Here is a 24,900-nt window from a genome sequence, read left to right on the forward strand (position 1 = left end):
TGCTCTAACCTGACATCTATTTTTTGTATGTGACTCATGATATCCATAAGGCTGACTTCGAAGAGTGTAGCTGTAGTTATTCTATTTAATAAAGTAACACCTATTAAATAAGGTTCTAGAGATGTGAAAGATGAACATTAAGCTGCAATTAAAACTCTACTGTGCATTTTAATTTCTGAAGCAGTGGGAAAAAATATAAGCAAACTTTTCATAGGAAATATTTTTAAACATAGCAGGCTAATTTTTCTTGTGGAAAGCTTGTTTTCAATGTAATATACACTTTATGTAAAGATAGATACCATAAGTATATTTGATGTTTGTTCAACCTTGAGCTCTCCAGTATATCCAGGCTTAATTGTTTTTTAATGTTTTTAGGTTTGTTTTGTTTTGTTTTGTTTTAAATGAAGGAAATATTTGAAAGTAAAAAACAAAATCTCCTCTCTAAATTCATTTTCCACCCCCCCCCCCCTTTGGAGCCTTTGGATTAGAAGAGAGACCTCGCGAGGTGGAAAATGAGAAATAAGTAGCTCAGTAAGATAATTTCTTCTACCAAAGTTCCAAAGCATAATTGGAGACTGAAAGGATCCTCTAGTAAGTGTCAGGGGTTTATAGTGTAAATACACATGTGTTAAGAAGAGAGATAAGTGTTCTAGGAAAAGCTTTGTCCAGAGAGGCAAAACCAAGGGAAGCACAGTACTGTCAACAGCCCTGAATGGGGAGCCCGAAGACTCTCACTGTCACTCACTAGTTATATGACCCCAGGGCAGCCTCCATAGGCTCAGTTTTTTCAACTGTACAATGAGGTACCTTAACCAGAACCCTTCTAGCTCTACAAATCTGTGACTCTAAGGATGTTTTTAGTGACTGGGGCATCCCAGCCATTGCTATGGGATGTTGGGTGTTGGGCCTTGTGCCTTGTGAATTTGGTGATGACTGAGTCTCTTTCATTAGCATGAGGAGGTGGTCACTGTGGGTTGGGATATTTATGGAATTCAGCAAATTGAGGATTACCAGTATCAGAAGAAACTGCCCAACCCATAGTTGCTTTTAGAGGCAGAAAACCAGAGTCACCCTTGCTTTCATGAAAAGATAATGCTTTCAAATCCCTCTGGAAAGCAGAGCACTCACACAGATACAGTCTCATTCCATCTTTCTAAGAGCCCTGTGAAGGAAATAGACCAGAAATAACTAGTCTCATTTTACAAGTGAGTTTGCAAACTCTTATTGTGTGCTTATTACACATGTATGAGGCGGCATGCTAGGTGGAGTGGGAGTACCTAAAAACCACAGGGTCTCTGGTTCAGGGAGGTCCTTGGAGAAACTGAGGTACACGGTGAGTTGCCTAAGATCACGGATTTCCTTTGAGTGAAGCCAGGATGAAAATTCTAGTCTGCTGACCTCTTGGCTAAGGGCTTTTTTCTCTGTGTCACATTAAGAGGACAACTCATGTAGAGTTAAGGTCCCAGTTTGCTATGCCAGCAAGGAAGATAATTTAAAAGCTAAATATCTCTAAGTCTTTTTTAGCTAACCTCATTTTAAGAAGCATGGATTTTGTTTCCATTTATATGAGGCATTAAGAAGATGTTTCATTTCCATACCAAATGAAGTCACCGGTTGATGTTTCTGTAGATGAAAAACAGAGATTAGAAATTTTAATTTCACGTTCATGCTACATTTATTGTTGCTTTATACCCTGAAGGCCCATTCGGGGATTTAGGTGTAGTTGGTGCCACATTAAGAGAGAATGCCGCTCCTCTTTCCTCTTGCGTTATCACGTTCCTCATGCCTCCTCTGTGATCCTATACCAAGCACTTTATCTTTCCATTCTCCCCTTCCCGTAGATCCAGCTTTCCAAAATTGGGCCACCTTTTATTATCAAGAGCCAGCCAGTCTCCAAACCAGAGTCTCGCGCATCCCCTAGCACGTCGGTCGGCGGTGGGAGGAACACAGGAGCCAGGACCCTTGCAGATATCAAGGCCCGGGCCCAGCAGGCAAGGGCCCAGCGAGAGGCCGCGGCAGCCGCTGCTGTGGCCGCCGCGGCCAGCATCGTCTCCGGAGCCATGGGGAGCCCAGGAGAGGGTGGAAAGGCGAGAACCCTGGCACACATCAAAGAGCAGACAAAGGCGAAGCTCTTTGCAAAGCATCAAGCCCGAGCTCACCTCTTCCAGAACACTAAAGAGTCCCGGTTGCCTGTGCTCGGCTCAAAGGATGGGCCTCCCAGCTTAGAAGTCTCTTCTGCCCCTGAAACAAAAATCGAAGGGTCTACTGGCGTGATTATTGTCAATCCAAACTGCAGATCTCCTAGCAACAAGTCCGCGCACCTCCGGGAGACCAGCACTGTATTGCAGCAGTCTCTTAACCCAGCTAAACTTCCAGAAACTGCCACTGACTTATCTGTGCATAGCTCTGACGAAAATGTACCTGTGTCGCATTTATCTGAGAAAATGGTTTCATCTACCTCTTCTGAAAATAGCAGTGTGCCCATGCTTTTTAATAAAAATTCTGTCCCCGTGTCTGTTTGCAGCACTGCTATGTCGGGAGCAGTTAAAGAACATCCCTTTGTGAGTTCTGTTGATAAATCCTCCGTTCTAATGTCTGTGGACAGTGCAAACACTACGATTTCTGCTTGTAATAGAAGCATGTTAAAAACCATCCAGGGAACCGACACTCCGTGCATAGCCATCATACCAAAATGCATCGAAAGCACTCCTATCCCCCTCACGACAGAGGGCTGCCGTGGATCGAGCCCCATGGATGACAAGCCGGCGCCACTGTCCAGCAGCAGTGCTAGTAACTTAGTCTCCAGTCAGTACACCTCTGTGCCAACTCCCTCCATCGGGAATAACTTGCCCAGCCATCTCTCCACTAGCTCTGTCTTGATTCCCCCAGCGGGAGTTAATAGCAGATACCCTTCTGAGAAGATAGCCATGCCTGGGAGTGAAGAACAGGCCCCCGGACCCTTGGGTACCACTGTGAGAGCCGCCCTCGGCTGCAGGGAGTCGGTAGCAGTCACAGACGCTCTGGCTGCACGGCCACATGTCGCAATGTTTACTGGAAGCATGCTAACAATAAACTCTTACGAGAGTCCTCCCAAGTTGACCGCCGAAAGCTTGGACAAAAATTCAGGGCTTCGAAACAGGGCAGACAGTTCTGGGAAACCTCAGCAGCCTCCGGGGGGCTTTGCACCAGCAGCCATAAACAGATCGATTCCATGTAAAGTCATCGTTGACCACAGCACCACGCTGACCTCCACGTTGTCTCTGACCGTCTCCGTCGACAGCGCGGAAGCCAGCTTGGACCTCCAGGGCAGGTCAGTGAGGACAGAAGCCTCCGTCCAGCCCGTGGCGTGTCCTCAGGTATCTGTCATCAGCAGGCCTGAGCCAGTTGCAAACGAAGGCGTAGATCACACTTCCAGTTTCCTTGCTGCTCCCGCGGCAAAGCAAGACTGTAAACCGATGCAGGCGGCCTGTTCAGGTCTCCGAGAAGGACCCCTTGTTGTTCCAGATAAGTTAAATGAGGCGACTGCTCCTAGTAATAGCTTTGCTGAGCAGGCACGGGGCCCAGCCACTTTCCAGAGTGAAACAGACACCACCTGTAGCAATCAGTACAACCCAGGCAACCGGATTTGCTGGACTGAGGAGGGGATGAGGGGCCCAGGGCAGCCTCTGGTTAGTCACTCTGGTTCAAGTAAACAGAAAGACTACCTGGAGCAGGGCTGTCCAAAGCCTATCAAAAGCGAACACGCTGGCTACTCACACATGTCAGAACTTCACCCCAGGAATCTCATGACAAATGTCCCTCTCCCGGTGAAGTCTGAACCTCATGAAGTGGACAAGGGCTTTAGAATGGACACCGAAGACTTCCCCGGCCCCGAGCTGCCTCCTCCTCCGGCCCCAGAGGTCGCCCCTGGTGTGCCGCAGGCACAAAACGTGAAGGCCTCCACCTCCGGCCCCATGGAAGAGGCCATCTCCTTGGCTGTGGACCCCCTGAAAAGGGTCCCCAGCGCAGGGAGCTCCGGCTGCCGTCTCTCATCCGTGGAGGCTAACAATCCACTGGTGACACAGTTGCTCCAGGGCAACCTGCCTTTGGAAAAAGTGTTGCCTCAGCCCCGATTGGGAGCCAAGCTCGAAATCAACAGACTTCCTCTGCCTCTTCAAACTACCTCAGCGGGTAAAACGGCACCAGAGAGGAACATTGTAGAAACGCCGTCCAGCTCTCCAAATCCAGACGGGAAGGGCTACCTGGCAGGGACCCTTGCACCTCTGCAAATGAGAAAGCGAGAAAACCACCCCAAAAAGAGAGTCGCCAGGACTGTGGGGGAACATACGCAAGTTAAATGTGAGCCAGGGAAGTTGTTGGTGGAGCCAGATGTTAAAGGGGTGCCCTGTGTCATCAATTCGGGCATGAACCAGCTAGGACACGGCCAGCCTTTTAAGCAAGAGTGGCTGAACAAGCACTCCATGCAGAACAGAATTGTTCACAGCCCTGAGGTCAAACAGCAAAAGCGGCTGCTCCCCTCGTGTAGCTTCCAGCAGAACCTATTTCACGTCGATAAGAATGGCAGCTTCCACCCCGAGGCTGGCATCGCACACCGGCAGCAGTTTTACCAAATGCCCATGGCTGCCCGGGGCCCCGTCCCCAGCGCCGCGCTATTACAGGCCTCTGCCAAGACCCCAGTGGGCTGTAACGCGTTCGCCTTCAATAGGCATCTCGAACAAAAGGGGTTGGGAGAGGTTGGCCTTTCTTCAGCACCTCACCAGCTGAGGTTAGCCAACATGATATCCCCCAACGTGCCCATTAAAGAAGGCGATGACGTGGCAGGGGCCGCGCACTCCATGCCGAACAAAGCACTGGTGCATCCCCCGCCCCCGCCCCCGCCGCCCCCCCCACCCTTGGCTTTGCCCCCGCCTCCCCCACCGCCACCTCCGCTACCTCCACCTCTTCCGAATGCAGAAGTCCCCTCCGATCCGAAGCAACCGCCGGTTGCCATGGAAACCACTAAGCGACTTAGTTGGCCACAGTCCACGGGCATATGTAGCAATATAAAATCGGAACCTCTTTCTTTTGAGGAAGGTTTAAGCAGCAGCTGTGAACTGGGCATGAAACAAGTTTCCTATGACCAGAATGAAATGAAAGAACAGTTAAAAGCATTTGCGCTAAAAAATGCAGATTTCTCTTCCTATTTGCTTTCTGAGCCACAAAAGCCTTTTACCCAATTAGCTGCTCAGAAAATGCAGGTGCAGCAACAACAGCAGCTCTGTGGAAATTATCCAACAATACACTTTGGTAGCACGAGCTTCAAAAGGGCGGCATCTGCAATTGAAAAGTCCATTGGGATTTTGGGAAGCGGCTCCAGTCCTGCCACGGGCCTGCCTGGTCAGAACGCTCAGATGCCCGTGCAGAACTTTGCCGACAGCAGCAACGCGGATGAGTTGGAACTGAAATGCTCTTGCCGGCTGAAAGCCATGATCGTGTGCAAAGGCTGTGGGGCCTTCTGCCACGACGACTGCATAGGTCCCTCCAAACTCTGTGTGGCTTGCCTGGTTGTGCGGTAAGAGCTGGTGAAAGATGCAGTATCCCTTTTCAACACGGAAAAGCCAAACGGCGTCAGCAGCAACAAATTGAGTAACTCAGTGGTTTATATCGTGATAATTTATTTTACTTTGGAACAGATTATCTTTTCTCTCTGGGATTATTTACTTGCATTTCCCAGAAAGGGGAGGTCACGTCCCAGCAGAGTGGCTCATCAGCATGTCTTTTACAGATTAAGTTGCCATTCCCAGCTTTGGAAAATTTCTGTCCACGTGTATACAGGTCACTACCCCATTCGTTATTATTATTATTATTATTATTATTATTATTTTTAATCCAGGTGTAGATAGGAAAAGGACATTTTTAATTACTTACTGCTAACCAGAAATGCAGATGTAGAAAGAGAACAGGAAAAGTGATTTAAGGTGGTTGGTGATTCATTCTCTTGTAGATTAACCATTGCAACAAAGGCTTTCACAGTTGACTCTTCTGGACCTACCTTTACCACAGTGATGCAATCGTATTTGGAAAGGGGAATCTTATTTAAATGTACGATTCCTTGTATTTGCTCCTATCTCAAAAGATACATTAAAGGAGGTATGCCATTCATGAACTCCACTGTCCTTATTCTCTTCCCTCCCTTGTCACTCTTTTCAGAGCCTGGCAGAACGTCTGGCTCTGCCTTGGACCTTGTGCACACATTGTAGTGAAATGTGTCTTCTACCTGAAGTTGCAGTGTGGGCCTCATGCCCGGTAATCTGGTTCGAGCCCTTTGACACCTCATACCGTCAGATGAGTTGACCAGCAGAGGGCCATAGGCCCGTAGAATTTCAGGGCGTCATGTGTAGCTTTAAAGAGCAAGTATGGAAAAAAAAATGCCCTAAAATTAAAAGTAAGCAAATAAAACGCTGTGTATGCAAACACATACAAATGGGTTGTAATGTTAATACTGGTCCATTCTGTTCACTCTAAAGACAGTTACTAAACACTAGAAGGGAGGGGGGCAGAAATAATTGTAGCCCTTTATGGATGACACCAGTACATTCTGGCTTCCGACTCTGCAGAGGTTGGCCACCTCTCTTTTAAAGTGTCATTGATGACAAAAAGGAACTACCGAAGGGTGAAGTGTTGATAGATTTCTGAATAATGTTTTTCTCATGATTCACAATCTATATATTTGACTCGAAAATAGCCCTTATTTTAAAAACCCGTTCTAGGTATCGCATGTTTTGGGGTTTTTAACCCCCTCAGGTGAATTCAGTACATTCTTCATATCTGGGGGAGTGGAACTGCTTTTGAAAACGGGATACTGCATCTTACAATCATGGTCCGTGTTTATCCAGTGAAGTCTGAATGTTGAGGATGGGAGCTACATTCCACATGCTTTGGCCACCCTCATGCCAGAGAACAGCTGTAGGTCAGCAGGCTCTGTTCCTTAAAGCAAGTTCAAAAGCACATGCACATTGTGGAAAGATGAAAGGCAGCAAAAACCACGCCCGTTTAACTTCAGATTACAGAGCACAAAAGGCGGAGTGCCATTAACCCACTGATTGACTGTGGCCGTAGAATTAAAAAAAAGAAACAAAACATGGGGGTGGGAGGGATCATCTGTATCCAGGGTAAGAATGACAGACATTTTCACATCAATGTAAACTTCTGACATTCCCTTAAAAACGTGTCTTAAAAATTACCTGGAATGAGCAGAGATTACATTCCTGGGGGGGAGGGGGGGGGGGAAGAAAGAACACTTGTGATTTTTTTGAATAGTATTCCACTATGGTACGTGTATTTTTTTCCTCCATATTTATTATTGTGATGTTGCCAAATTTTGTTAGGTGATGCAGACGTCACATTTATTAAGAAATTGCTAATAGTGAAAGATAACTTAAAAAGAAAGAAAAGCAAAGAAGGGTCTGCCTCCGTGGCTGAGATCTGGTGCTTCAGTACTTGTGCTTCTGTTATTCCACACTGAAAGGAACAAAGTTTCATGACTGAGAAATTAGCAGGTGCACTTAACCAGCCGGTCCAGGGAAGGCAGGGTAAGTTCCAGTGGATCCTTACTTAGTCCACTCTGCACCAGGTTGTGTTTGGGTGGCGTCCTCTCTGTGGGCTGCTTGGCCTGCAGTAGTATCTGGGTTCAGAAAAGCATGCTCTAGTCTCACAGAAGGGCACCCCTAAAATGGAGACACTTGTATGCCAACTCCTCCCAGATCCAGTTGCCGCTCTTTTGGTCAGGTACTGTCCACACCAGCAGATTCAAAATCACTACATCAGTAACTGGCACGGTGTTGAAAGACACTTCATTCTATAAAGCTTTGCACTCTGTATATGACATACAGTTGAGCCTGAAGTGATGCTGAGCTCATTATCAGTTCCATCTTTGTGGAATACTGCCTGCAAGTTACTGGGAATAAAGTGTCCTTCTGTATGTTTTGATTTTTCACACAGTAGGTGATTTTTCACATAGTTTGGGAGAATTGATTGTTGATCGGGCATGGATTCAGTCACCCAGGTCCAAAGAGGGTATTTTTTCTGTGCCCTTTCTCTTTTTTGCCCCAGTTTATCTTTGCTCTGTTCACATATGGTTTATATAACTGAAAAGTTGATATCTTTGGGCTAAAATAATGATGGAAAGAAAAATTCAGAAGTAAAATGTGGGTCAGATATTTTACAAGTGTCCATATATATATATATATATATATATATATATATATATATATATACATATATATACACACACACACAAGCCAGTATATTTGGATTAGGTAAATAGGTTACTAGTTTCCTGATTTCCACAGGTGTCTGCCTATGTGCAAAGGTAGTATGTTATTTACTACATGGTTATTGTGTAATGTGCAAATGTTAGTGTGTGCATTATCCTGATTATTGGACACTATGATATCCCTATCAGGAATAGAACTTGCACATGTAACATGTAATTTTTTTTTTTTTATCACAAAGGATGTATTTCCCTAAGTAGCACTTTTGGAGCAGGGGAAGGAAGAAAATGGCTATTCCCTAATCCCCCTCTTCTATGATATGCATATGCCTGAAGTGTATAAAAACATTTAGGTAGATAATGGGCATGTTAATAAGAACGTTCTGATGCAAATTCATTTTCAAAATGAAAATATTTTTCCTTTTCCAAAGTGAGAATAGCAGAAATGTTGGTGAACCCAGAGCACCACAGTTATATATAATATTTCTCTGCTAAGGTCTAGTTTGAAGGAGAAAAACTTGAAAACAAACCTCTGAGGTTGAGCCTGGTTGCTACAAAGACTTTATGGTGGTATGTGTTTCTGGGATGAGCTATTATAGCAGGTTTAGATGACTTCTAGACCTCAGATGTTCTTAGTCGCTCAAAATAAGCATTCAAAGCCCAAGAAGCTCGTACATTTGGTGCTCCGTAACGCAGTCAAGAGTCCGAATACGTGACGCCGCAGCCCCATTTTTAAACCCTCGCCCAATGTCAAAAGAGGAAGTTACTGTGGCCTTGGTTTCCCAGTTCCTTCTCGGTCTGTTGAGGTGCCAGGGTAGAGAAGCCGAAGCCAGGCTTAGGGTTGCGTCGTCTCTCCAGTGTGGACACCAACGCCCGCTGAGCGTGCAGAGCCCAGAGTCACTGTCTTTCTGTGTTTCTAGAGAACAATGTGAAGAGTCCTAGAAAAGGAACTCATCAGACTGTCAGGGGCCTATGTAGCCAAAATGTCACTGAATATAAAAATCTTCAGTCCTCATGCTTTGTCACTGTAAAGCGAACAAAAAGCATTTTTACTATAATTTAAAGGAGCTGCTTTTTTATAGCACATACTATTTCGCTTTGTACTATATTTGATAGTTGCAGAATAATTTAGACTGTAGAAAAACTTTGTTGTATTTGTACTGTTCATGAATGTTTCAAAGAAAAGTGCTTTACTTGGTTGCCATAATTTTCTTGTACTGCTGTATTTTCCCCCCTGCTTCCTGGAAACCTAATCTGATTCATATTTTCAGTACAGTACAATTTTTTGTTTTTTTTTTAAATGTGTGTTTGTGTGTGTGGGTTTTTTTTTGTTTTGTTTTGTTTTGTTTTTTTGGGTTTTTTTTTTGGTCAGTATTCTGAATGTTTACATCTGTTTGACATTAGCCATTTAATGCCTTTTTAAAAAATACAAATAAAAAAAAGGCGGTATTACTCCTACAGTGTAACAGCAAAATGTGAAATCAACCCAAACATAACATGCATGACAAACACAGATTGGGGGCGAAGGCCCTGAACATACAGACATTTTCTATCAGCATACAGAAAAGAGAAACCCTCCTTCAGTCCTCTACCAAAGAATATATTGTTCCCACAGGAAAAACTCAGAAAAGGTGTGTAAAACCCTCAGAAGGGAGAGCAGTTGGTTCAGTAAGACTGCTACAATTTAATACTGTTATGCTTGCTTTGATACCTGACTAAATGTGACTGAGTGCAACGAGCATTTAAACAATTTTTAGACAGTGTTTTGTTTAGAATTCAGGGATCATGCATTCTTTAATGGTGCTGTTTGTTTTTTTATTTCTTTTCTACAAAGAAAAAAGTGTTGCCTACAAAAGTGACTGCTCACAATACCATAAGTTAAATGAAATGTTTGTCTCTTCCATGTCTCTCTGTTTATCCCTTTCTCAAAGTAACAATTTGGGTTTCAATATTAAAATATTCTGGAGAAAATAAAGAAATTCAACAGTAAATCATTGTCATTTTTAATTTTTTAATGAAATGTAGTTACATAAAATGTGTTAAATACATTGGAAGCTTCACCTAAGATTATAGGGAGGAAGAAAAACACATACTGTTAAGTTATCTACCCTTTCTGGTTTGGTGAATTGTCAACATACAGTTCCAACTACTGTTAAAACTGTCAAAAACTGAAACCTATTTGAAATTCACAGTATCTGTTGTGCTTATCATTTAAAAATATATCTGGACCTTGTTTTCATTAAAGATCTTGCTAATTCTTTATACTGAAAGACATTCAGGTCAAATTGTTAACTACCGTATTTAATTTTAACTTTCCAAATGAATTAACTTTCCAAATTGTTTTTTAAAACAGTTGGGTTAATTTTTTTCATCTTGCATTGAATATTAACAGCTACAGTTATTTTCAGAAAATGCTGTGAATCATTCAAACAAAATTGCGTCAGTTATACTGGTTAAAAAAATACGCATATCTTTACAGTAAGATGAATCAGAAAGCTTTAAACATGATTGGCTAAATTTGAGTTCAGCTGTTTTCATCTACATGGAAAATGCTGTCTTTGGCCACCAGATGGCGAAAGAGTATGTTTACTTTTGGAGGGGGGAAGAAAAGAACAAAATAGGCTGCTTCCTCCATTTATAAAAATGAAAGTCCAACTTATCCAAGTAAGTCAATGGAAAATGGGTAATTCTAACTGATATTTTCACTACAAAGATGGTAGTCCTTTTTTTGTCCTATTTTTTCCCTTAAAACATTTACAAAGTGCTTTCTTAATTTTATTTAACGTGGAAGTTTTTTATTTTCATTGCATTACTCCGCAGGCATCCTTTATTTCAAAATTCATTAGAGAAAGTTGAACAGTCCAGAATTCTTTAAGCCGAAGTTTATTGAAACTGATCTGAATGCTTAGTTTTGACTCATTTATTCTCATAAAATTGGTACGGTTATACAGTTTTTATATAAATATTCTATTATTCCTAATATATTAGTGTGGCCTGGTTTGAGTAAAAATTGCTCTTAGCATCTGAAGTACTTATTTGTATCCATCATAGGCCTTATCTGAGAACAAGTAATTTGCCCAGTGATTCATCAAGTTTCACATAGATGCTTCATTGTCATCAAAGATAAGTATTTTATTTTGAAAGAACTTAGCCAGAAGAGAAGTTGATACAACAATTTGGGCTTTTTTTTCCTCATGCAGAAGACAATTGAACAGACATCCTAGAAAATGTATTCGAAGACTTTAATTATAGGTTGCCTAGACTTAATGTTTCAATAAATCATTCCCAAGTCTTTAGCCTTCATTGTCTGAATATGAAAGAGATATCACAAATTATCTTCATATAAATAAACTTTTAGAGTTTTAACAGTATACTAAGCAAATACAGCAATTTCCCAGAGTTGTTCCCGAAAGGCAGATTGTACTTAAAAACATAGTAGATAATACTTGTGAAATGCTAGTACGGAGTGCTGCAAAGCACATTATCACCTTTATCCTTAGAAAAATTCTTTAAGGTAGGCACTGTTATTATAACCATATAATAAATAAACCCGAGGCTTAAAGAGTTTAAAGAAAAGAATACACAGCAAAAATCTGAAGTATTACAGCATTGCTCAGAGACCAAAGCCTATTCTCTTATTTGCTACAAGATGCGATGGCCACTGTGCAGACTTCTATATACTGGGGATTCTGAGACAAATAAGAGGGTCCCAAACTTAAAAAAAGTACTGGCTGGTGGGGAGGATGATAAAATAATTTTAATATGACAAGAGTATAATCAAGACATGTACAAGGTGCAGTGGGGAAGAGAGAACCAAGTGGGTGAAACCAATCAGAGCTGCCGCTGGATGAGAACAAAACCTCCAGAGGAACATCCCTTGCCCACACCTGACATAGTATGGGGGCGTGGGGCATGCTCCTCCCTGTCAGCCTCCCCATCATTTCTGCTGAATGGGGCTCATCACTAAAGACACAGTCCTGCCTGATAATGATTTCTGCAACGTGTATAGTCTTTTACACATTTTAGAGCTCTGTCCCCAGGCCCTTCTTACATGGATCTAGGGTTTTGTTTAGATGTTGGTAATGTTGATTTGTAAAAGTTAACGACATATGGAAACAAGTTTGTGGCACCAGATGTCCTTGGTGGTCATTGACATTTTAATACTTTTATTAGATCAATGTGACACACATTTCTACATTAAAGAGTCAAATTGTATTACAGGGACTACAGCAAAAAATTGCCGCGTCCTGATATGAGATGCAATGTGGGCTATTCTTTTTTTAAGGGAGAAGACATTGCTTTTGACTACTTATGTTATTCAATGGAGTTCAGATAAGAAAACAAAGAGCGGGTCTTGCACATGTAAGTTGCGGGTTTGGATTGAAGTCAGGAAATTCACAGTGCCTCATCTACTACTTGTAAGAAATCAAAGCTTCCCACATTGCTGGTGATCACAAGAGGGAAATGTTTTGGTCACGGGGGAAAATGAAAGAGCACAGATGAGACGGCCGACAGATAACACCAGGATATATGGTGCCGCAGATCAACTTCACCTATATCGATATTTTTCCAAGCAAACATTGACTGGATAAGTGAATCCTACTGCTTCATTCTTTCTAGCCTGTAACTGGGAACATAGTGGTAGCTGTTACCATACAGAGAAGCCTGTTCAGTAGTTCCCAGTGGCCTCTGCCCTCTGCATGTTTTCACGCCACTAGAGTAGGAGCATGACTTTGGGCTGTTCACATTCCTATTCAGTGTCTGACTCACCATCTTCCCTAGAGGACAAAATCATCTTTGATCAACTCTTATACTATTTTTCTGAAAGCCACCTGGCAAGCGAATATTTTAAGTATGTTAATAAGTGATTATTTGATGAAATATCAAAGTAATACATTAATAAGTGTATATTGTATGAGAAATTTGTTATTTCCCCAAAGAGATGCTTTAACTTTCTTTTCTACCTACGGGGAGTATGTCGGTTCACTGAATACAAGCAGAGTGTACTCCTTGACCCTCAGTACTTGTAAGAGGATTCCAACAACTGGGTCATTTTTGGTGCCAAGATTTACCCAACCTACAATGAGCAAACTTGTTTTGTTTGATCACCCCATCTAGGTGCTGCATTATAGGGGACAAAAGATTTTACTGGTGACTTGATTGTTCAAGAAAAATAGTTACCAAGCATTACTTGAGTGCTTCAGAGTTGTATCAAAAAACACTGTCATAAAATAAAAGGAATTTTCTCAGAAAATGCCATTTTAAAAAACATAACTTTAATTCCAGTACAAAATGCCATTTAAATATATTTTTTCCAGGAAACATCCTATTTTCCAGAACAGCTTGGGTGTGGAATGGGAGAATAATTGAGCAAATGGAAGTTTTGGAGAGAAAAATCTCCTCTGAAGTCACAATTTAACTTAACTGCTTTAGGTTCAGAGTCAAGATATTTAGGCAATACAGGAAGCAAAGTACTCTTCTGCATCTTTTACTGGGGGAATTATGCTTTCTTACAAAATAGAAAACTAAAAAGAGGGAAATGTCCTTTGTATGGAGAATGGTCTGTCACCAAATTTGGCTCATCTGGAGAAAACAACACAGATGGTATGGTTTGCTTCAGGATTGTGGTTTCGTGCCCTGCTTGATTCACCAGACAAGGTAAGTCAGCATCTCCTCATTTCATTTTGGATTCCACTGTCGCAGAAATAGGTTGCAATGTACATTAACAGTGTTTTGTCACTAGACCTTAGCAGGAAAATGAACGTTATCTTCTAGTTAAACTTGAGGTTATTTTTCCTATAATTTTACATCCAAATTAATGAGGGGATGCTTAAAAAAACCTTTGCAAGCTTAATAAAATTTTGGATGACTTAGAAAGCTCTCTGGCCGAGACCTAGTAAATCATGTCTTTTTTTTTTTTTTTAAGTGAATATCAAACTAATTTATCAGAAAGGAAAACCTGGGCTTTACAATTGGCTATTCTTACACATGGTCATTTATTAAACTATTGTCATGGGATATTTCTTTGTCTAATTTGCCTGTGAGGATGGATATTCAAAACATACTTCAGCACATAGATTGGACCTATTCTTAAGGTTTGCAGTTGGCTCATATAAATATGACCAAGAAAGAATGATAACTTTAATAATGGGAAATGTGATTTCCTGACCCATGGTTCAGCAAATAGATTTATGCAAATCTGAAGAGGCTCGCTCCTGCATGAGAAACAAATATCTCCCTTGACTGTGCACAGTACAGATTTCTGCATTCTTTTGCAATCATTGCCTGAGTTATAGTTTATAGAGAGCTACCATTCACTCATAGTGAGCCTTGTCTATGTAACACAACTGAGACCTACTGAACAGCAGGTGTAGTATCTCATCTATTTTGGTCTCTCTATCTGGTTCCATCATGCATAACGGAGGATAGTCCATTCATGTGCACAGCAGTATTTATATTGTTGACTTCCTCTGTACCAGGCTGTATCATGGGTGCTATAATCCTGAAATGAACAGTCAAAATTCCTAAGTTTTTATTCTTGTGTCGGGAGACAGGTAGCAACGAGATAAATATATGACATATATAGTAGGTTTGAAAATGGCATGTGTTACAAAGGACAGTATATCATGGTAAGGGCATGGAGTATTGTGGTGTGGAAGTTGTAAATGTATACGGGGTTCCCAGGGAAGATTTCCTCACTGAGAAAATGGTATGGACTGTGTCTCCCCTCAAAATTCATATGTTGAAGGCCTGACCCCGTATGTGACTGTCATAGAGATAGGAATTATAAAGAGGTAATTACAATTAAATGAGGTCATAAAGGTGGGGCCTGATACCATAGGTTTAGTGTTCATATAAGAAAAGGTATCAGTGTTTTTTTCTCTCCATCCCACTCCCTACCATGTAAAGACATAGCAGGAAGTGACATGTACGATCCAGGAAAAGAAATCTCACCAGTGACCAAATCAGCCAGAACCTTCATCTTGAACTTCTAAGCCTCCAAAACCATAAGAAAATTAACTTCTGTGTTTAGGCCACCCAGTCCATGATCTTTTGTTGTGGCCGCGCAAGGTGACTAATATAGAAGGTTATTTTTAACTATAGAATTGAAGAAGGCATGAGGGTAGAGGAGCATGCCAAGTGGATATCTGATGGAGAGGCCTTTGGGTTATCGGTAAGAGCAAATGTAAGGCACTAGGTCTCACTGTGCTCTGGTAGATAATTCACACTAACGTCTCTCTCATTCCCAAAATGGCCCTCTAAGTAGGAGAGGTTCTAACTAAAGGCAAATAGTCAACTTCCTACGCCTTGCGCTAACCAAGATTTTTGCATGACTGATGGGATCAGCTGTTTCCAAAGGCCTGCCGTGAGAAGAAAGTGTAAGTTTCCTAGTAAATGACTAAAATAAGTTATTTTTCCTTTTGCCCATGTCATTAGGCTTCTCATAAAACGTTGGATTACTTGTCCACCAAGCAAGATATTAAAAGGGCCTCATGTGTTGGATCATCTGGTGCCTTGCCAGGACGAAAGCCACCTCTGAGAGCTAAGAAAGTAGTATGATGCCCATTTTCAGAGAAGGAAAGTAAAGTCAGACAAATTAAGTCACCTGGAAAGGGTTCTCTGTCTCCCAAACCCACCCTCTTCTTACACCACACAGTTCTAGCTCCACGTCAGTTTGGGTGAACTACATCAGAATGCGCTTCTCTGCCACAGCCCCCTTCTAGTTGTGAGTAGCTATACATTTTAAAGAAACTGTCAGCAGGGATGTTTTTGTCTGGTGGAGCATTTTATTACATTTCCTTCCAAAACCTCTAAACAACACATATACCACTTTAGGACCTGTAGTTAAGAATTGCACCATATTAAAGCAACCTGGCCATATTGCTATGAGGGATAGCAATACGTGTAAACTGCTTAGCATAATGTTTGTTGCTTGTAACAGTCACAATAAATGATCTCTAGTATTTAAAGAAGCGTTTTCTTGCCCATAGTGTCTCCAAAGCCTGCATTTTAAAATTGAAAATGGGCTCAGTAAACACCACTATTCCCTTGACATCACTCTAACCTTAGGACATGTCATCGTTTCCCCTTAATAAGGGAAGAAATGGAGACGAGTGAAATTTAAATGTTTCTCCCAAGTTTGTGCACTTCCTTATTAATGTTATTCTTGAGATCCTCTGACTATATAGTTTGATTCAGAGTGCCAGTGGTTCTAAACTTTAGTATGCTTTTAAATAGCTCACATAAATATCCCAGAAGTCTGGGCTTCAAACTTGACATTCTGACTTAGGATCAGTCCAAGTAATGCTGATCAGAAGGTTCTGGTTCGCTCTCAGTTCAGGATCTCTCCCTATATAAAATATTAATTTACCACTTAACGTCGGAAACCTGAAAAACATCAGCTATCTTGACTTTTCAATTAGCGACAGTTGTCTGTAAGAGTAAATGTTAGAAAAATTGGTAAATAATTGGTAAATGCTTAACCAGAAGAAATTGCTTATAAACTAGTCTAACCATATGAGGGAATATTATTCATTTGCTACATACAACATTGTAAAAGATATTTAATGACATGGGGAAATAATTCACACTGTATGAAATGAAAAAACCCAGCAGTTTAAAGTATTATGTAAAAAGAAAGACTTTATTGTTGAGAAAAAAAAGTACACGTCAAAAAATACTATATATGTGTGTATATATGTATATATGATATATATGTATATACTATATATAACATATACATATATATAATATATACATGTATATATTATATTATATTATATATATTATATTATATTATATTATATTATATTATATTATATTATATTATTTTATATTATATATTATATATTATATATATAGTGACTGTCGATTAATTTAGATTTGGGAGTTTTTAGTAATTTTTTTCTTTGTCTTTTGTAAATTCTTCAAGTTTTCTTCTTTGAGTATATAAGAGTTCTGTTAGCAGTTTTATAAAGCTCTTAGAAGTAATGCCAATTTTTAGTTATTTGGAAAATAACATGCCCATCTAAAGTCATCCTGAGTAATATTAAAAATGTATATTATAGTCATAGAATATTGGGTCATAAGGTTTAATGTTTTATATTTTTTTCTCATAGTTGAATATGCTAGTTTACATTAGAGAAATAAGTGAGTGAATTTTATGTATCACAAGACATTTTGTGGAAGCTAATGTTGTCTTTTAGTATGCACAACAGTAAGAGATAGAATAAAACAATAAGAAAATACATTCATGCTGTGTATTTTTCAAATTTCTGCTGCCACCCAGTGGCTACCCAATCTGTTTTACATATATCATTCACCTAGCTAATTGAGCAGCAAAGTTGCTCTTGAGGAACACATTCGTGGGCAAAAATCAGCCTATCTTGAAGAAAGAGTAATTATTTAGCTCTAAAAATGACCAGCTAAACTATATCAAATAATAGAAAAACATTTCAATAGATCATCACTAAGATATTTTGGGTCCACATGAGTAATTTCCCCATATACCCAGTTTGTTCCACAAATTCTGGAACCTCTTTCTTGCTATATAAGAGTGCCTCTTAAAGCTAATGTTTCAGGAGTCCTATGCAAGAGACAGTTGCCACACAGTGGCAATCGTTAACACCTGTACACTGAGTTGGATCCAGTCACTTTTAACCCTCAGAGAAAAGAAAAGCTAAGGATGAGGCCAAATTACATTTGGACATCCCCAGAAGGCAGACAGCTGCAGTTCAATAGGGCATAGCTAGACAAAAAGGTACTGGCAGGTCAGCTAGTAGCTGAAGCAAAGAGTATGATTTAAAAGAAAACGTGCAAAAGCATGAAAAAAAAAAAAAGAAAAACAATATCGGAACAGTCCCAATGCCGGTGCAAATAAATTTTAGAAATCAAGCCACATCTAGAAAACCAAATAAGAGTAAAGGTCAAATATATAAATCAGTATTTGCAGAGGTTTGCCAAAACCTTGAGGTAAGAATGGAGAGATACACATCAAAATATTATCACTGGATACATGATGTGGCTGGAATAAGAGAGGAAAATGATCTTTCTTCCCTCTCTATTTTTTAATTGTTAGAGTGAATAGACATAACAATAATTTTTTTTGGAAAAGCTTATAAAATATTTATTGTAAAATGAAGGAAAATACAATAAGAACTGGTCTGGTGGCTCCTTCTTGTATTTGGGTAGGAGGGTAAAGCAAACCTGAATTGTCTTCAGGGCTGTAACAGGGTTGTTTTTCCCAAAGAAGACATGAATGCAGGAAAGGATAGAGGTTGAGATGCCTCAACACAAAGCAAGGCAATTTGGAGCCCCAGTAGAACCAGGTCAAACAAATATAAAATGGAAATATCTTTTGATTGAAAAGTAACTCACACAGTTGAAGCCAATATTAAATCAAGTTTTTGAAAGGGCAATGTCAAAAAGTAATTTAGGAACTAAAGGGAAATGAATAAAAAAAAAGTACTCATAGGGAAAAATGGCATATTTCAAATTGTGATTGAGCCACGGTGACCTACAACGGTTGCTCCGAACAGGACAAAATGGAAAACCCTTCAGGAATTGTGAAAATCCTACAGATAACTGGTGCCTACGGGCTATTCATTCTGAAGCAGGGAAGTGGACTTTGGAGGATTTGGAGAGTAGGGCAAGGATTGGTCAGTTGTAGAGATTTGGGTCTCGGAATCTTTTATTCCTGTAAAGATATTTTCTGAACAAAGCTGTCATTTAAGTTTAGAGGGATATGCATGATTTTCACTTAATTTGCATGTGTATATCCTAGGACTCTTGTCTTTATGACACCCTTTTTGTTTGGCTTGTTGCTGTCAGATATTGATTTTGAAAGACTGTAACTGCAAAGATATATTGAGATCTTTTTTTTTCCTTCTTTCTTCTTGGAGAATTAACTCCTTTCATACTGAAAAGAGGTAAACTTTTGATTGACTTCTATTGACCACTTTAGAAACATAGGCGATTTATGTTTTTAAATTAAGAACATGTAAAATAACTTAGCACATATTTGTTTAAATTACATTTCTGAGCTGTTTGAAAAACAATTAATCAAAAGTTATTAGTGTAAGACTTTATTTAGTGTAAAAATTTATTAGTGTAACGGTTGATATACATTTATTTATATCACTGATGAAACTACTAACACTGAGTAAAAATCACAGGAAATGTGTTAAGACCAATTAAAATTTTTGTTTCTATGTGTTTATAAGGTTAAATGCTTGCTGACCACCTGTATAAAATAGGCTTCCCCACTCACCTCCTTCTCTTCTCCTCACCATGCTTTATTTTCCTCTGAATAACCATCATTACCAAAGACAAAGCTTAAAGAATGGTTTGGAATAACAATAAAAACAAAGCAATAAGTTATATACCATAAATATGGCACTGTTTATTTTTCTGATCTCGAAATCAGTTCAAATATGAGACTGTTTTGCTTTTTCTTAGGAATGAAAAAAAGAAGGAAAGAAGCATATTTTTAAATACAAACTGTCTTCAACCAGTCTGAAAATATTTGAGATTTGATCCCTATCACTATTACTTAATTTGTATTGTGCTGTTCTTAGACATATTCTCACTTAACTTTGTGAACAAACAAATACAGGTGTTAGTTGATTAAACCTTTATATTTTATTTGTTATCACTTTTAGTTCCTATTCACTAGTTTTATGTCCTTTTAAAAAAGTTTTTATTTAAATTCCAGTTAGTTAACATATAGTGTAACATTAGTTTCAGGTGTCTAATACAGTGATTCAACTATCTTACATTATAATCAATTATATTAGCATGAAGCAAAGGTCTTAAGTATTAGTGTGCCAAGAATCAACTTGGATGCTCATTGATAAGGTAGATTCTGGGTCTCTGCCATCATAATTGGTATATCAGGAATGGAACTCAAGAATCCATATATGCAATGGGCAACCCAGGTGATTCTGATATACATAGTCTAGAAATTTGAAGTATGTGATTGTCATCTGCTTTTACTATATTCTGGCTGGTAGTGTAACTCTAATAATCTCTTTTAGAAGTTAATAATTCCTGGAAAAAATGGACAGTGAAAGCCATAATATGGATACCTCTGACAGGTAAGCTTACATTGAGGAGGATAATTTGTTGAACTTGTGGGAAAAGCATATGGGCTGGGAATTTCCAAATATATGAAATGAGTTCATTTCACAGTGGCACACATTGACAAATGATATTTTTCCTTTTCCTTGCTTTTTAAATTTAGTTTCAGATCCTGGGTTTCTGTGGTTTCATTTTGCCTTTATAATTTATCTGACTGTTCACCCCATAGGCTATTTGAGTCAAGGGATAAAGGTAAGTTTTTGACAAATTAAATCCACTGGATGAGTTTTCATGTACTTAATATTATTTTCTATTAGCCTTTTAACTGAAGAGCATCTTACTTGAAAAGCAAATGTGTTCTGCTGGTTAAAAGTGAAGTTTATTAGCTTTCATTTATTTTCTAGCTTGTAATCAGCTCTTATGCTAAATCAACTAGAGTTAAGTAATTATTTATTTTTGTAAAAACTAAAAGTGTATATTTAGTGAAAGGAAATTGCCATCATTTAATAAATATGTATTATTCTAAATATCTTGTACCATTTTTGTTTACATATATGTGAAATCATATACTATACATTTAATATGGAGTTAATTTTATTGCACTTCATTCATAGGGTTAATATTATTATAGTCATAATATCCTCCAACTAACTTTTGAATTTGCACAGCTAATCACTAAACATGATTTTGGCTAATTGTATAACATTTGACTTTGTAACTACTAATAGGCAATTTAAACAATTTTAAGTTTTGTCTTCTCTACTTTTACTATTCATGCTTTGAAATAAGTACTGATGGTTAGAATTTGAAAGCAAGAGGATATTTCAGATATTGGATACTTACTGCAATGTTAAAAATTTACTGTGGTAAAGTGAACTAATTACACTTTTCTTAGCCTTTAGATTATAAAACAGTAACAAACCATAACAATTTAAATTACAGGTGAGACCTTTAAGCTTTTGATCCACAATGACCAGAAGACACTGGGCAAAGCTCATAAAAGACACAGCAATAAAGATTCTCTTGATGTGAATAATTGAGTTCACTTTGTTCTCATTTCATTCCTGAGTATGGTTCTTTGAACCATTACAGAAATGAAATTGACTCATTGTCTTCACTATATATCTTGCATGTTCTGTGTCCACACTGTTTCTCTGTGTACTGTCCTCCTGAAATATACAGCCTGCCTTTCTCAGGTTATCTGAAATTTACTACCTCACATATTCAACAGGATTTTCTGTAAGCATAATGTAGCTTGCTTGAAAGAAGAGTGTGTTATTTTTGGTTAAAATGTATTGTCTTTATGTTGTAGCTGAGGGAAGTTCAGAAATTAAATTTAGTCAAACATGGTATCTTAGTCTGATCTAATTATTTGAAGGGGTTTGTTTGTTTGTTTGTTTGTTTTTTGGAATGGATTTTATTTTTTAAAAATAATTGTTTATTTATTTATTTTTAAGTGATCACTATACCCAGTATAGGGCTCAAACTCATGACCCTGAGATCAAGAGTTGCACACTCTACTGACTGAGCCAGCCAGGTGTCCCAGTAATTGATTTTATTTTTTAGAACAGTTTTAGATTTATATAAACATTAAGTAGACAATAGAATTTGCATATACCTTGTGTTCAGTTTTACCCTATTATTAACATCTTATTTTATATGGTATATTCATTATAATGAAACTATATGCATTAGTATTAACTAAAGTCCCTAGTATTTCTTTAATTTTACCTAATGTCTTTTTGTGTTCCAGGATCCCATCTAGGATATCACATTACATTTAGTCATCATGTCTTCTTAGGCTCCTGTTGGCTGTGACAGTTCCCTGGAACTTTCCTAATTTTTGATGACTGTAAGAGTATTGAAGAGAATTGGTAAGGTATTCTATAGAAATCCCCACTGCAATAATTTGTCTTATGTCTTTTTCTTTTCTTTTTTTTTTTTTTTTTAATTTTTTTTTCAACGTTTTTATTTATTTATTTATTTTATTTATTTATTTTTTTTTATTTTTGGGACAGAGAGAGACAGAGCATGAACGGGGGAGGGGCAGAGAGAGAGGGAGACACAGAATCGGAAACAGGCTCCAGGCTCTGAGCCATCAGCCCAGAGCCCGACGCGGGGCTCAAACTCACGGACCGCGAGATTGTGACCTGGCTGAAGTCGGACGCTTAACCGACTGCGCCACCCAGGCGCCCCTCTTTTTCATGATTAGACTGGTGATATGGGTTTTGAGGAGAAAGAACAGGGGTAAAATGCCATTCTCATGACACAATATTAAGAGTTAACACTATCAACATGATTTATCACTGTTGATGCTGACCTTGATCATGTGGCTGAGGTAGTGTTTGTTGGGTTTCTTTACTACAAAGTTAGTCAATTTTTTTTCCTTTCTATACTATACTCTTTGAAAAGTGGTCACTTTGCAAATACAACACTAAAGGAGCCTCCATCTGTGTTAGTTTCCAATGCTAGTTTCTTTCCATAACAAATTATGACAAGGTTGGTGGCTTAAAACAATAGAAATTTATTTTCTCACAGTGTTAGAGGCCAGAAGTCTGATATCAAGGTGTTAGCAGGGTCCCTCAGAAGGTTCTAGGGGAGAATCCTTTTCTGCATCTTCAAGCTCCAGGCATTCTTTGGCTTGTAATAGCATAATGCCAATCTCTGCTGTGATCCTCACAGAGCCCTCTCCTCTGTCTTCTGTCTTCTCCTCTTCTTATAAAGACATTTATTATTGGATTTAGGGCCCACCTGGATAATCTAGGATGATTTCATCTTAAGATCCTTAACATAATTACATCTGCAAAGACCTTTTTTCAAAATAAGATCACACTAACAAATTCCAGGCAGATATATCTTTTGTCAAGCCAGCATTCAATTCACTACATCCTTCTTCTTTTTTTCTTCTTCTTTTTTTTTAATGTAATGTATTGTCAAGTTGGTTAACATATAGTGTATATACAGTGTGCTCTTGGTCTTGGGGGTAGATTCCTGTGATTCGTTGCTTACATACAGCACCCAGTGCTCATCCCAGCAAGTGCCCTCTTCAATGCCCATCACCCATTTTTCCCTGTCCCCCCACCCCCATCACCTCTCAGTTTTTTTCTCTGTATTTAAGAGTCTCTTATGGTTTGCCTCCCTGTCTGAAACTGTTTTTCCCTTTCTCTTCCCCCATGGTCTTCTGTTAAGTTTCTCAAGCTCCACATATGAGTGAAAGCATATGATACCTGTTTTTCTCTGACTGACTTATTTCACTTAACGTAATACCCTCCAGTTTCATCTACGTTGCTGCAAATGGCAGGGTTTCATTCTTTCTCATTGACAAGTAGTATTCCATTGTGTATATAAACTACATCTTCTTTATCCATTCATCAGTTGATGGACATTTGGGCTCTTTCCATAATTTGGCTATTGTTGAAAGCACTGCTATACATTGGGGTACATGTGCCCCTATGATTCGGCACTCCTGTATCCTTTGGATAAGTTCCTAGTAGTGCTATTGCTGGGTCATAGTGTAGTTCTATTTTTTAAATTTTTTGAGGAAACTCCACTCTCTTTTCCAGAGAGGCTGCACCAGTTTGCATCCCCACCAACAGTGCAAGAGGGTTCCTGTTTCTCCACATCATCACTAGCATATGTTGTTTCCTGAGTTGTTAATTTTAGCCACTCTGACTGGTGTGAGGTGGTATCTCAATGTGATTTTGATTTGTAGCTCCTTGATGATGAGTGATGTTGAGCACCTTTTCATGAGTCTGTTGGCTATCTGGATGTCTTCTTTGGAAATGTGTCTATTCATGTCTTCTTCCCATTTCTTCATTGGATTGTTTGTTTTTGGGTATTAAGTTTGTTAAGTTCTTTATAGATTTTTGGATACTAACCCTATTATCTGATATGTCATTTGCAAATATCTTCTCCCATTCTGTCAGTTGCCTTTTAGTTTTTTTTATTGTTTCCTTTGCAATGCATAAGTTTTTTTTTTTCGGTTTTTGTTTGTTTTTTTTTTGTTTGTTTGTTTGTTTTTGTTTTTTATCTTGATGAGGTCCCAATAGTTCATTTTAGCTTTTATTTCCCTTGCTTTCAGAGACGTGTCAAGCAAGAAATTGCTGTGGCTGAGGTCAAAGAGGTTGTTGCCTGTTTTCTAGAGTTTTGGTGGTTTCCTGTCTCACATTTAGGTCTTTCATCCATTTTGAGGTTATTTTTGTGTATGGTATAAGAAAGTGTCCAGTTTCATTCTTCTGCATGTTGCTGTCCAGTTCTCCCAGCACCATTTGCTAAAGAGACTCTTCTTTCCATTGGATACTCTTTCCTGCTTTGTCAGAGATCAGTTGGCCGTACATTTGTGGGTCCAATTCTGGGGTTTCTATTCTATTCCATCGGTCTCTGTGTCTGTTTTTGTGCCAGTACCATACTGTCTTGATGATTACAGCTTTGTAGTAGAGGCTAAAGTCTGGGATTGTGATGCCTCCCGCTGTGGTTTTCTTTTTCAACATTACTTTGGCTATTTGGGTTCTTATGTGGTCCCATACAAATTTTAGGATTCTTTATCCTAGCTTTGGGAAGAATGTCGGTGC

The 24,900-nt window shown here is 39.1% G+C and overlaps 1 protein-coding gene across 9 annotated transcripts in view; it reads left to right on the forward strand.

Moving 5' to 3' along the window:
- Positions 1–6,145, forward strand: part of ASXL3 (ASXL transcriptional regulator 3) — a 177,906-nt gene extending 171,761 nt beyond the window's left edge. For all 9 annotated transcript variants that reach the window (XM_023241867.2, XM_045042051.1, XM_045042050.1 and 6 more), the window contains one exon: positions 1,842–6,145. In XM_023241867.2, coding sequence (XP_023097635.2) covers positions 1,842–5,555 — 3,714 coding nt within the window. In that variant the 3' untranslated portion in view covers positions 5,556–6,145. The remainder of the gene's footprint in view (positions 1–1,841) is intronic.
- Positions 6,146–24,900: the final 18,755 nt, after the last annotated feature.

The sequence above is a fragment of the Felis catus genome, chromosome D3 (assembly GCF_018350175.1).
Source record: "Felis catus isolate Fca126 chromosome D3, F.catus_Fca126_mat1.0, whole genome shotgun sequence".
Taxonomy (NCBI): domain Eukaryota; kingdom Metazoa; phylum Chordata; class Mammalia; order Carnivora; family Felidae; genus Felis; species Felis catus.